Consider the following 14,718-nt stretch of genomic DNA (forward strand, 5'->3'; position numbering starts at 1 on the left):
TGCACCCCTGCCCTGTATAATGTATTCAGCTACTTTCATTTGAACGTGTTGTAATGTTTAATTAAACGGATCCTGTAATCAATAGATAACCCAGTAAGTGCGGCTGATTTGAAAACAAAAATCAAAATGCTCAAACCCCATCTTTGGTTTGAAGGGTATAAAGCCCCCTAGCAGTAGGCTGTGCCTGTTGTCATTAAAGGTTTATGTAGGTTTATCCCATGACCGTATGCATGTGTCCTTTCAGTAATATGTTATCATCTTTGCTTATGGTTTTATAAAATGCAACTCATGTATTAAAAAGCTGTTTGAATAGATTTGATTGGGTTTAGATTGTTGCAGGTTTTCTTGTGTAGCTGTGCACATGTATTCTCTATGCATCCAGTTATTTTGTTCACATTAAGGCAGGTAATTCAGGTGAACGTGGAAGAAAAATGAAGACTACATTTAAATATAATAATATTTTTCACTTCTTTCTTTCTATGAAGGTGGATGATTATGTTTTATTTCTTGTGAATTGTCAAACATTTTTTTAGACTTAAAAGCATTAGAGGAAAAAGTCAAATGAATTTATTTATGAATTACAGAACAGTACAAATCCATCCGCATCACTACAGTTCAGTACAGAAAGAGCTAACGTTCAGGGAGATGTAGGTTTCTGTGTAAATGTGTGTATTCCTGGGCTGCGCCTGACACAAGAACAGATTTTTCTGTCTGTTAAAGAATTTTATTCAGATTTTTGTGAATGTGTGTATGTTGTTTTTATTCTGACCATCAGAGTCTCCTTTTGTGCGACCCACGTTTTATTGTGACGTCAAAGATAATACTTGTATAACAATATTCATTTTTTTGAATTTGTCTTTTTCCTCTATTTTTCTAAGGATGTTTATCATAAATTGTAAATAAAGGCAATGCATTGTCTCTATATTTCCTTGTTCCTTTATTTTAAATAAGAAGTTTGTGTTTATCTGGAATCTGAGAAGCAGAATGTTTTGCAATACGTTAACACCAATATTTAAAAGTATTTTAGCAATGTTTAAAGTTATAAGGAACCAGATGCATGAATAAAGGATTAAAATATAGCAGCCCACAACATCACAGCTCTTTAGATTAACGAATAAATAATGGGAATAAAAACAAATACAAAAATAAATAAACATTAAGAAAGTAGTGATTGTAAAGTGTTGAACAATTGTGTGTGTGTGTGAGAGAGAGAGAGAGAGAGTCAAATTAATGAATTATGGTTGGATTAATAGGAATGAAAAGATTTGTTTCATAATTCAAGGATATACTAAATTTCCAAAATAAAAGACACATGTTTAAAAACTAATAAATTATTAAGGTCAAGTAAAAATAGCATTTAATCGTTCTGTTTGGGCTAAACACTTGATCATCTGAAAGACAGCGATATATCACACAGTACACAGTACTTACAGATAGATATTTACAACTGTTTGTATAATAATGTAGTAACGGATTACAGTAATAAAATAAACATTCTCTGAAAAGTTCAGACAAAGCAGGAGAAGGAAAGGAGTGTGTGAAATGTCAAGTGAACAATGTTTCTCTCTATATTGATCAGAGAAGGTATCTCCTAGGTGAGTGCATGTGACTTGGGACCAAATTGTCAGGGATGTAATACTCTTTGGGCCAGCAGCATTATCATAAACACAGCAAAGTTACGAACAGCTGGGTGTAGACAAACCTGGCAACCCAACATAGCCATGAGTGGGGAATCTGAAAATAACATAGTGGGAAATCAATCACTTTGTGGTGAGTTTAGTGGGGCGTAGTGATTGGCTGTTGAGACAGCGCCCCACTAAATTCACCCTGATCGCTTGGCCAGGGTCCGGAAACAATACAAATATATTTCTCAGACAAACAAACGTGAGCACATTGCCCACTGAGGAGAAACCCCTTGTGTAGAGTCAAGACTTGAGTCCGCTTCAGCATCACATATTAAATTTAGCTCATTATCCCATCAGAAGAGACTTGCATCACTCATTTTAAAAACTTAACAGTTGCTCTCTGAGGTTTCTGAATTAAACTGTGTTCTTAAAAGCGGTGTTGTTAACACTTTTTATCCTGTATTCAGAATCCTGCACACGATACACAGAGAAAGGTTCAGTTAAACCTCTTTGACTTTGGTTTTTAAGGACCTTATGCCGTAGCTTAAGACCCAACATATATGTCTTAGCTGCGCTACATAAGATATTCCTTTTCAGAAGGGTCTAGAGATATTGAGGTGAAGTCTTTATCGCTCTTCAGTACATCTGTACCCTTCATCAGTGTCACCAACTCCTGCTCTTTCTCTGACAGTGTAAGAGTTGTTGATTTGTTGTATTCCTCCACGTCCACCTTTGGTGTGATGTTGAGGCTCTTCTTACTTGGCTTATACCACCTTAAATAAAAGCAAAATAAATTCCAATTAATGGTAATCCAGTTACTTTACATTGAGGCCCATGATTTTATGGACTACTTGTAACGGCATGTAACCCTTACCCAAACCTCAACAGTTAGCCATAGTAAGTTGTGATGTGCTAACTGACAGTAAACGAAAGAGATATACTTACTACTACACTGTACAAGTATTGTTACTAATATTTTTAACAGAAGGCCAATCAAAACATAAATAGTCTTCATATGCGCAAATAAGGAAATGAGTAAACAATAGGTATTTGCTTGTATGTAAATGCAAAGGAACTTACAAAAGATTCCAGATAAACATGAGCTATGCCACCTTTACATATGCTATTATTAATGGAATAATATATACATGCTGAAGAAATGAAAAGACTTAAGCTTAAGCAACTCAAATATAGGGTGGTGTGTATCAATTTTATGGCTAAAAACACCTACATGTCCTTGGTAGCGATCCCAGCTAATACACACAGAATGGCGCCAAGAGTCATGCAGAATGCAAAAATAATCAGCCAGCCTGCAGACGGGACACAATGCAGTGGGGGTTAAACAAAGTGTTTACAGCATATAAACACAGTGTGAGAATGGAGAACAGTGCTGGAGAGTTCACTGACCAGGTGTGCCCTCTGCTGCTTGAGGAGAACTTGTGGGATATACTTCTATTTGTTTTGGGAAAGAACGCCCCTTGGGTCCTGGAGAGAAAGTGATTAATCTCTTCATGTGTAGCCTTTCTAGCATTTTTCACAGTAAATTCACCAGTGTTAAATCAACACTATGTACTATGTACATGGGAGCAGAAAAGGTTGCACACACACACATTGAAACAGTAGAGCTTGTTTGTGACACGGCGTGGTGATAGAGTGATAAAATACCTTCAGCCTTGGTCTCTGGTCCTGAAACATTGGGTACATCAAGTTCTACTATTGTTTCAATGGTAGACCCGGTTGAAGTGGGAACCTCTGAGGTGACATCTGTTTCAGACTCTATTCCAGACCCTTCTTCTCCCAGTTGGGGCCTGGACCAAAGGGTTGTTGAGCTCAGGCTGCTCACCTGAGTGCTGGCGCTTGTCAGGAGGCGGAAATCCTTGTATTCCTTTTTATGGAATGTATCTGGAAGCATTCCTGAACCTTCTACATTCTCACTGATGGTTTCTTCAGTGGTAAGATTTATCTCTGTTCCCCCAAGTTCAGGGTAGGACGTTTGTGTACTGTTGCCTTCAGTATTCTCTCTGAGGAACATTGTGGTTTCTTGGTGAGGGAGAACAGAAGATGAATTCTCAGTATTCTCATTGTCTGGAAGTGATGTAGGAGGTTCTCTAGCAAACTCAGGGTCTCGAGTTGTCATGTCAGGGCTCTTGGGTTCATTTACTGTTGTCGTACCGCCCTCCTGAGGGGTGACAGTGGTCTGAGTTCCTTCTGAATCTTTACTCTTAGGAGAAGTGTTTGTTTTGTCATTATTGCCTGATGTTTTGATGTTTTTTACTGCAGATGTTGTTCCTTTTATATTCACTATGAAACCATCTGCTATTACTTCCTCAAGAACATCTTCCTCTTGGTCAGGATTTGCAACTACAACAGAATAATACACAGTAAAATGTTAAGAACTGAATGGGGAACTGTTTAGATGTTCCATGACACTGACTTGACCCCAAACAACATACTAACATATATATGTTACTCTTTTTTTGCACTACTTTTGTTTCGTTAGGCTATTTCCATGTTTACTTGATTCATTATTAGTATTAAGTACAATTCTTTCAATTGTTAATGGTTTCAGGCCAATTTACCACCTCCTAACCCCACATCCTCTTGGGAAATTAAATGGAAAGACTTCTCAGAGCCAAGATAATTCATGAGAAACATAATAAAAGCAAACATGCTAAAACATGCACTGATCTGCAGGCGTTCATTTACATGTAGGGTGTGCCAAGGAATAGCACTTTCCAAGATAGTGGTTAAGAATGACTAATCATTTACGACAGGGTTTGGCAGGTGTGGTTTGGGAATTTCTGTGTGGTAAGTTTCATTATATTCCATGTTTATTTTTTTTTTTTTCAGCGGGCATGATCATAATCTCTATTCAAGTCTGGTGTGCAACACACGGAGAAAGTTGAGAAGGTCTACTCACTTGTGGTTAGATGTGATTGTGTAGGACTGCTCATAGATGCTGGAGCGGAAGTAAGGGCGTTTTCACAATTCAATCCCAATGATTCTGTGGGAACAGAACACAAGGCTAGTACTCTCATCCATTAATTGCATGAATTTATTATTTTTTTTTCTATAATAAATGTCCCAAAGTTGTTCTTTGTTTTGGCATAATTTTGACATACCGAGGCTTTGTGCGAAATTAATAAATAAATAGTACCCAATAATGACAATGTGAAAAGAGAAAAACCAGGAAAACTAACATTTTACATGGACATAAGTATTCAGACCCTTTACTATGCCACTTGAAATTTGGCTCTGGAGTCCGTCTATGGCAAATTCAATTGGTTGGACATGATTTGGAAAGACTCACAGTTGTAATAGCAATGTATATCAAAGCACCAAGCCATGAGGAGGAAGCAACAGCCTGTAGAACTGTGAGGCACAAATCTGGAGGAGGCTGCAAAATATCTTGGCTGTTCTGTAAATTGACCTTGATATTTCTTAAACGAAGAAAGTTTGCAACAACTAGGTATCTTCCAAGGACTGACATCCCTACGAAATTAAGTAATCAGGGAGAGATGCCTTGGTAAGAGAAGTGACCAAGAGCCCAAGTGTCACTCTGACTGAGCTCCAAAGAACCTTTTTAGTTCAGTGTGTGCAGGAAATATTTCTGATCAATCGCAGTTGTGTTTACACATCCCAGCGTCTCTGTACGGGGCTAGCTGGATAAAGTCTGCGTAATGTCCGGAACAAATGTTGCAGGCGTTTGCGTTCACACATACAAATGGGTTACCATGCATGTGTGAAAGGGGTTTGAGACTGTGAAAAAACAAGATTCTCTGGTCTGAGGAAACCAAGACTGAACTTTTCTGGCTTCGATTCCAAGTGCTATGTCTAGAGGAACCAGTCTCTGCACCTCACCTGCCCAATACCATCCCTACAGTGAAGTATGGTGGTGGAAGCAATATGCTGTGGAGGTGTTTTTCAGTGGCTGGGACAAGGAGACTTCTCAGGTTTCAGAAAAAGCTGAACAGAGCAAAGTACAGAGATATTCTTATTGAAAACTTCATCCAGAGTGTGCAGACTGGGCCAAAGGTACACCTTCCAAAAAGACAATGATCTTAAACACACAGCCAAGACAACACAGGAGTGGCAGGGGAGTCAATGTGAATGTCCTTGAGTGGCCCAGCCAGAGCCCTGACTTGAACCCAGTCAAAAAAAAAACTCTGGAGAGACCTGATATGGCTGTCTCCATCCAACCTGACCGAGCTGGAGAGGATCTGCAAAGAATAATGGTAGAAAATCCCAAGTCCAGGTGTGCAAACGTTTTGGCACTATACCCAGCAAAACTGGAGGCTGCCATTGGTGCTTTAACTTAGTACTGAGTAAAGGGTCGGAATACTTATGTCAGTTCAATATTTTAGTTTTTCACACTGTCATTATGGGGTATTGTGTTCAGAATGATGGAAAAGACTTGATTTCTTCATATTTTAGCACAAGGCCACAACTAAATGTGAAAAAAGCCTGAAATGCTCTGAAGACTTTCCAAATTCTTTGTACGTAAACAATCTGTGTTCAGACTGACTGCTCTAATACATGGTTATGGGTCTTTTAAATAAAAAATGTAATCATTGATATCCATCTCATGAAGAACCATGTGTCAACAGGTGAGGAATGCTCCAAAGAAGGCACTTTAAGTGTGAGGTAATTTTACATTTAATGAGACATGACTCAAAGAGTCTTTGCCCACCTGATTGTGTAAAGCAGTAGACGTCAAAGAGGTTATGCGCTGCTTCAGCTTGAAAAATGACTTCAGTCGAGTTGAAGGTGCAGTTTGGATCAACAATGTGTGGGAGGAAGGAAATGATCTGGCCTTCAATCCAACCATATCTAAACAAAGGTGATGTGTTAGCATTGTTCGGTTTGGTGATGCAGTGTTCTTTAATATCATTGTTCTTGTTTTAAACCTCAAATGGAAACTTTACAGGGCAACATTTAAGTTTAAAATTCTATTGCATGAGCTCCATGAATTCCAAGATATTATGATCATGCACAGATCATATAGGAGGTGAAAGACCATTTTCTTAAACAGCTCCTGCTTTGGAACTGCATTCCAGGGAGGGAGTATTAGGTCTACAAGCTTTATATGTGCATAGGCCTATATATCTATATTACTATAGATATATCCATCCATTATCTGTAAGCGCTTATCCAATTCAGGGTCACAGTGGGTCCAGAGCCTACCTGGAATCATTGGGCGCAAGGCGGGGATACACCCTGGAGGGGGCGCCAGTCCTTCACAGGGCAACACACACTCACACACTCACACATTCACTCACACATTCACACCTACGGACACTTTTGAGTCACCAATCCACCTACCAACGTGTGTTTTTGGACTGTGGGAGGAAACCAGAGCACCCGGGAGGAAACTATAGATATATATAATATAATATAATAATAAATGAGAAACCACAAAGAGATATAAGGCTTTCTTCTGTCTTTCTGAAAGCGATGATATACACAGAAAGCAAAGTTTTCCGACGTAAGACCAGTAGTAATTTTGAGTACAAATGTATTAAAGTGCTAACCTGCATGTTTTTAGGCCTGCGTTAAAGGCCTTGTTTATCTGCTCCTCTGTCGCCAAACTGTAGTCTAAACTCTGGCAGAGCTGCTCAGCCTGGTGGAAGTTCAGTGTGTAACGGCTGCCTCCCTCCAGATGGATGACTCCAGCGTAGCTGCATCTCATTTTCTGTTCTACTGAGAGAGAAACCAGTATAAACATGGCATCTTCTTAAAATACTCTTAAATTTAAAGTACATTAAAGGATTAATAACATGGATTTGTCCCATTTTTAATATAGCACTCTTTGATGTACTACGCAGTTCATATTATCGATATCTCTGTGGGTTTATATGTGAATTAATTGGTCTAAAGTGCTGCTGGCTGAGGTATGTGATTATAGGCAAATGTATTGGTTGCTGTGACATCACAAAGTTAAGTGTGGTTAAGTAAAATGGCCTGTTTTTGCAGCTCTGCTCCCATATATGGACTTGAACCATGTAAACATCAAACACCTTCATTTCAAAAACCAAGAAAGCATGCTTTTCAAAGATATGGGCTGTTTATAAAGTTCCCCTATCCCTTTGCTGCTTCAAAAAGGAGTGGAGATTGCAGAGCTGATGTGTAACTTTAGGGCACCTTCTACCTGCTTAAGCCTCTCCCTTCCTTGTGTGTCATGAACACCTGCATTATTTGTATTCTCCAGAGTATCTTGCATTCACACAAAAGGCTTCTGTGTGTGTGCAGCAGGAAGCCCTGGGTTTTTGATGCTTAGTCAGTAGACTAGCTTCACTGGAGCCGAGCTGAAATATGAGGAGGGTTGCACCAGGCTCAATCCATTTAAGTGCTGTGCTCCAAATTGCAAGTCATAATATGAGAGATTACTGAATTCCATGCGTCTTAAACCAGAGAGAGCTTTATAGCAGAACAACCCGGACTTCTCCTGTCTGCTGTCATGTCAGTTAAGACTTGTTGATCCCATTTTCATATATATATATATATATACTCTAAGTGTTGTGGAAATGAATAAGGGATTAAGTCATTCTTCTAAAAAGACTGTAACATTTTACTGCAGGTCACAAGGACACACGATACCTACAGAAACCTTTCATTAAAACAGACTCAAACCTGTTTAAACCCCTAGAACAGCACTCGCAGGAATAGCGCTTTATAAATATGTATCCCTATAGTCTTGAAGGATTTTGAACACAGACATAAAGTGGTAATAATAAGGTCTTACATTTGATTAACTGCACTTACATTAAGCTAAGTTTATTGTGTGTTAAACATGCTCCTCACAAAGCAGATGTCAATGACCAATGCAGTGTTTGCTGTGACCACTAATGACCACTGATATGGTTCATATAAAAACTCATCATGGAAATACTGAGTAATAATTTAACCCCAATAGGAGGAGAAGGAACTTTGGCCGTCAGTGCAACCATATATTAACAAATGGTTATGGTGATGCTGTTGATTTTAAAGGTAAAACTGGGCACAAATTAGAAACTTCTGTATTTTAAACTGTTTGTCGTGCAAATGAGGCCAGTACGATGTCGGCAGAGAAACCTGAACCCATTCTGAACCCATTTCTAGTACATCCTATATATATATAATCATATAAACATCAAGAATCACACAGCAAGAAATACAAGGTCATCAAGGCAATGAAAAGAAATCAGTGACTGTATTTTGAGGTTGAACATAGATTTATTGAAGCTCTATAACTTCTGTCTTAGCAAAATAGTTACGTATCTCACCACTCACCTTGACCCTTGGTTGTGTGAAGCACCAGTAATCCAGAGACGACCAGTAGAAGCAGAAGTGTCTGCATATTTACAGAGAGGTTTAGTTGAAGATGTGTGAGATTGGAGCAGGTGTGTGATCAATGAGCTGTGATTTGGAGTTTGAGGACGGTAGAAGCATGCCTCTGCTCCTTTATAAACTTGAGTCATGACTGATGACACACTCTGAGGTGAGAGATGGGTGGTGCTAGCGCAAACACACCCAACCTATTGTGTCATACTTTTCCTCTCTCACCGGTCATTAGCCTAGCTCACGGCCCCCAGCCAGACACTTAACACACATCATACGGATCAACTTTATCTCCACGGACGTCACTGAGGCTTGTCTGAAGAAATATGACATGGCTTAAAAGCCATCTGCTCTAAACTCACTTAATTACAGTGGTGAAGCACACTTCTGCTGGAGGATTGTGTGAGATTTACCACACGAACGTAGATTTTAAGATTTGATTTGCTCACACTCACGTTTCAAACCACACTGGATTGCTGTGGTCATGTCAAAGTGTATGTTTGTTTGTTTGTGTGTGTGTATGTGTGTGTATATATATATATATATGTGTGTGTGTGTGTGTGTGTGTGTGTGTGAACTGTATAGTAAACTCATCTTGTAGTTCCAGCTAGTAGACTGGAATTCCTCTGTTAATGTTTATGTTATCTATCTACTAGACTTTCACTGAAGATTAGTTTCACTAATCTGAAGACCTCTGCCTAGTTCACTCATACCAGCACCACACACACACACACACACACACACACACACACACACACACACACACACACACACACACACAGTACCATGGCAATACCATATCAGTGTAGCAGCAGTCAACAGCTGACCATTGAGGAATGAGCTAAAGCGAAGTAATCAGCTATGCATACAGTTGGGAGGAATGATTTAAATCAATCATTCATTCCTTATCTGTAACCCTTATCCAGTTCAGGGTCGCGGTGGGTCCAGAGCCTACCTGGAATCATAGGGTGCAAGGCGGGAATACACCCTGGAGGGGGGCGCCAGTCCTTCACAGGGCAACACAGACACTCACACACACATTCACACCTACGGACACTTTTGAGTCGCCAATCCACCTACCAACCGGAGGAAGACACAGGGAGAACACACCAACTCCTCACAGACAGTCATCCGGAGGAAACCCACGCGGACACAGGGAGAACACACCACACTCCTCACAGACAGTCACCTGGAGGAAACCCACACAGACACAGGGACAACACGCCAACTCCTCACAGACAGTCACCTGGAGGAAACCCACACGGACACAGGGAGAACACACCAACTCCTCACGGACAGTTACCCGGAGGAAACCCACGCAGACACAGGGAGAACACACCAACTCGTCACAGACAGTCACCTGGAGGAAACCCACACGGACACAGGGAGAACACACCAACTTCTCACAGACAGTCACCCGGAGGAAACCCACACGGACACAGGGAGAACACACCATCTTCTCACAGATAGTCACCCGGAGGAAACCCACGCGGACACAGGGACAACACATCAACTTCTCACAGACAGTCACCCGGAGGAAACCCACACGGACACAGGGAGAACACACCAACTCCTCACAGACAGTCACCCGGAGGAAACCCACGCAAACACAGGAAGAACACACCAACTCCTCACAGACAGTCACCCGGAAGAAACCCACGCGGATACAGGGAGAACACACCAACTCCTCACAGACAGTCACCCGGAGGAAACCCACGCGGACACAGGGAGAACACACCACACTCCTCACAGACAGTCACCTGGAGGAAACCCACGCGGACACAGGGAGAACACACCAACTCCTCACAGACAGTCACCCGGAGGAAACCCACACGGACACAGGGAGAACACACCAACTCCTCACAGACAGTCACCCGGAAGAAACCCACGGGAACACAGGGAGAACACACCAACTCCTCACAGACAGTCACCCGGAGGAAACCCATGCAGACACAGGGAGAACACACCACACTCCTCACAGACAGTCACCCAGAGCGGGAAACGAACCCTCAACCTCCAGGCCCCTGAAGCTGTGTGACTGCGACACCTACCTGCTGCGCCACCGTGCCACCCATGATTAAAATCATACTCTATTATAATTACACTGATATTTATTCATTCAGTCATTCATCTTCTGTAACCGCTTCATCCTGTTCAGGATCAACTTTGTCCCAGAACCTGCTTAGAACTATAAGGCACACGGCAGGAACACAGTGGACAGAGCGCCAGTCCATCACACTCACCCAGTCACTCGCACACTTAGACAGTTTCCAATCTACCTACTGATGTATTTTTGGATTGGGGAGGTAATGTAAGCATCCAGAGGAAACCTACACAAACACAGGGAGAACACTCTAAACACTCTTTTTCAAGAACGCTACCTGTAGTGTCATCGTACTGCTCCATTTACATTGGTAAATTAGTGTGTATTTAATATTTAAAGGCCAGCTCCGTGCCCTTAACAGCAGCATATTTCCTCAGCAAAAGCCTCTGAAATGACCTATAATTTTTACACAAGATCTTACATCATAAATTCATGGCAGGCATCAACTCGCTTTGGAGCCCAAGAAACTGCAACTCTGTCTGTGTGGCTATTGATGCTAAACAAGCAAAGCTGCCACAGAAAGCAATCACGTAATCATCTGATGATAAGAAAAGGGCAAAGGATGTGATAAGAGGCTGGCGGAGCAGGGAGGCATGACAAGTTTGACAATGAACCTTCTCAGATATGTAAGAATAGTGATACTTATCTGATACTTACCACTAGACTCTGGTGAGGGCCACACTAAATCAGAGCCTCATACGTGTTCATTATGGTGAGTTCAGGCAGCAGATGAACACTGGCACTCCTGTCGCGATCACTAAAAGAAAGAGCTATATAAGTTTAGTTTCACTGGAAACCCTTTGGGCCAGGTCCAAGAGGACAGGCTGCACCAGTTGAACCACTTCCAGGATGGTTCTCCACACATTCAGACAAAAGCTTCTCAGTTCTCTGATTTTCTGCTCTGTAGGTCAACAATGACTGAGCTGAACTTGACCTGCACTTCGTCCTCACTGATGCTGTCCATGATACAAAAAACAATGATACGGTATACAACCGCAGCTATGCTCTCAGAAAAACTTTTCATTGTGTTGGTATCTTTTGCTGTCAGTAAAGTGGTACCCTCAAGAGTACTTCTTATGTACCTTTAGTTTGTCAACCGTTATCTACCAAATCCTATATTAACTGTAGAATTTTTGCATTAGGGCGGCACGGTGGCGCAGCAAATGGTGTCGCAGTCACACAGCTCCAGGGACCTGGAGGTTGTGGGTTCGATTCCCGCTCCGGGTGACTGTCTGTGAGGAGTGTGGTGTGTTCTCCCCGTGTCCACGTGGGTTTCCTCCGGGTGACTGTCTGTGAGGAGTTGGTGTGTTCTCCCTGTGTCCGCATGGGTTTCCTCCGGGTGACTGTCTGTGAGGAGTGTGGTGTGTTCTCCCTGTGTCTGTGTGGGTTTCCTCTGGGTGACTGTCTGTGAGGAGTGTGGTGTGTTCTCCCTGTGTCTGCGTGGGTTTCCTCCGGGTGTTCCGGTTTCCTCCCACAGTCCAAAAACTGTGGGTGACTCAAACTGGATTGGTGACTCAAAAGTGTCCGTAGGTGTGAATGTGTGTGTGTGTGTGTGTGTGTGTGTGTGTTGCCCTGTGAAGGACTGGCGCCCCCTCCAGGGTGTATTCCCACCTTGCGCCCAATGATTCCACGTAGGCTCTGGACCCACTGCGACCCTGAACTGGATAAGAGGTTACAGATAATGAATGAATGAATAATATTCTCCTTCTAGAGATAAGAAAGTGTTGCACCTCTAGGAAACACAACTGGAATCTGAGACCACTGCTGAACATCTTTTTTTTTTTAACTATAGTGTCTGTAACCAAAACAAACCAAAACCAAAATACTACAATAATTAATTACAGCTTCGGGCTCTTTTTGAATCAGTGAATCAATTGGCTCCTATAGCAATAATCCTCATATAAGGAAAGAAGTCTGTAAAATATGGATGTGGAAACCTCAAAGGCTGAAACTGCGGTTCTTCCGGAACTTTCAGAGCTAGTCACTATTTGGATCATGAGCCACCTTTTTAAAAAAATAAATGCATTGCTAAAATTATAGTCTTTGAATCAAGCAGCTGAAACTAATAAATTAAAAAAAAATTGTTCAAGGCTAAATATGTTTTGGAGCCCTCTGGACATAGTATGCATCACTGTACTGTGACCAATGAGAGAAATTACAGGGTATGAGTTTCTATGATCTGTGTGCACATGGTGAGTGTGTGTCTGACCTGCTGATTGATTGATGAGGTCGGGGTAAGCACGACAGTGTGTGAAAATCATGTTAAGACAGGCAGGTGGAAGTCTATGGGAAAGCTGTCTTTGTCTGGAAGGCTGCCTTGAGGCCCTTTGAGTCAGCTCAGTGGTGTCACGTTTGGCGGGCTGAGTCAGGATCGTGAAAAACTCCTCACACAAGTCTGTGTCAATACATGTCAACTTCCTGCTGGAGATAGCTGAGGTTGTAGGTCAGTAAGAGCCAACAGGTTATCTCAGAATCAGAACAGGATCTGATTTGACTGCTTCTGTGGAACTTTATAATTGAAAATTATCCAGAACAATGAAAAAACCTGGAGGTTAATTCTACAGAAACCATGTTGTTTATCTGTTTAGTTTAACAGGTATTTTATCAGACGAGTTAAAACCTAGCGCTACCCACGATCCTTCCACCAAATCCACACACCTGCGGCTTTCGAAGGCTGTCCTTCTTTGCTGACTTCACAGAAATAAAAGAACAAGATTGTATTTATGTGGTAAATGCTGCTGCTTAACTGTCGACACGTTTCTCTGTGGCTCTCCGCTTCAACATCACTGTCATTTTCTCAGATCTGTACAAAATGAATGTCAACATATAATCAAGGCAAATAGAGCAATCAAGGCTCTCAGACTGTGGTGCCTTAAGAGTCAGAACGAGGTTAGTCTGGGGTTGGCCCAGTAGAGACCTATTTGGCTCCTATAACCTACCCAGTAAACAAGGAACGTCCCTGGACGTTCAAAATACGTCTAAAAACAGTCTGTCCGTCAAGGACATATTTTAAACGTCAATGGACGTCCAAAATCCATCTTGATAAGTTAGTTAAATGGTGACCAATCAAAAACGTCAGTGGACGTCCAAAACGCGTTTTATACAAGTAATTTACTTCGGGACCAATTAATAACGTCGATGGACGTCCAAAATACGTCTATAGTCGTCTTTTCAATGTCTGTGTTTGGACGTCTTTTCAACTTTCATTTTCAACCTTAAGAGAACGTTGATTAGACGGCAGTTATTGCGTTATTACAACGTTGAATCAACGGCTAAATGTTTACTGGGTAGAATGCAGCCCAAATTAATTTTGTAAATTTAGGTTGTTTAAATCAGCACCTGTGACAACAACAATACAGACAGACTTCAACATGACTTTATACGAATCAACACAACTGTCATAAATTCGAAAAACGTAAACCAAAGAAAGAAATAACAAAACCCTTCAAGGACAATTTAGTATGGGCACTGATATGGAGCAATAGCGCCATCTAACGTTTATTTGTATTGCGAGGCACTGTCACAATATAACAGCTTTGATAAATATTCCCGTAATATTTGTAATAAATAATAGAAAACCCGATATTATCAGTTTACTAAGGAGACTCTAACAAAGCGCTAACCGTATTCATTGAGTGTTATATTGAGTAATGACAGAGGACTGTTCGTTTA

The 14,718-nt window shown here is 41.3% G+C and overlaps 1 protein-coding gene across 2 annotated transcripts; it reads right to left on the reverse strand.

Moving 5' to 3' along the window:
- Positions 1–491: 491 nt before the first annotated feature.
- LOC136676381 (CD44 antigen-like) lies at positions 492–9,071 on the reverse strand. 2 transcript variants are annotated; one of them, XM_066653345.1, is made up of 8 exons: positions 8,895–9,071; positions 7,157–7,325; positions 6,316–6,455; positions 4,546–4,629; positions 3,291–3,986; positions 3,033–3,110; positions 2,857–2,935; positions 492–2,398 (listed from the first exon to the last, which is right to left on the reverse strand). In XM_066653345.1, exons 1-8 carry the CDS (start codon positions 8,959–8,961, stop codon positions 2,200–2,202), a joined length of 1,512 nt encoding a protein of 503 aa, XP_066509442.1. In that variant the 5' UTR covers positions 8,962–9,071; the 3' UTR covers positions 492–2,199. The 2 variants fall into 2 exon arrangements, with proteins under 2 accessions (XP_066509442.1, XP_066509443.1); XM_066653346.1 differs by having other exon boundaries at positions 7,157–7,322; positions 8,895–9,070.
- Positions 9,072–14,718: the final 5,647 nt, after the last annotated feature.

Source organism: Hoplias malabaricus, chromosome X2 (genome assembly GCF_029633855.1).
Source record: "Hoplias malabaricus isolate fHopMal1 chromosome X2, fHopMal1.hap1, whole genome shotgun sequence".
NCBI lineage: Eukaryota > Metazoa > Chordata > Actinopteri > Characiformes > Erythrinidae > Hoplias > Hoplias malabaricus.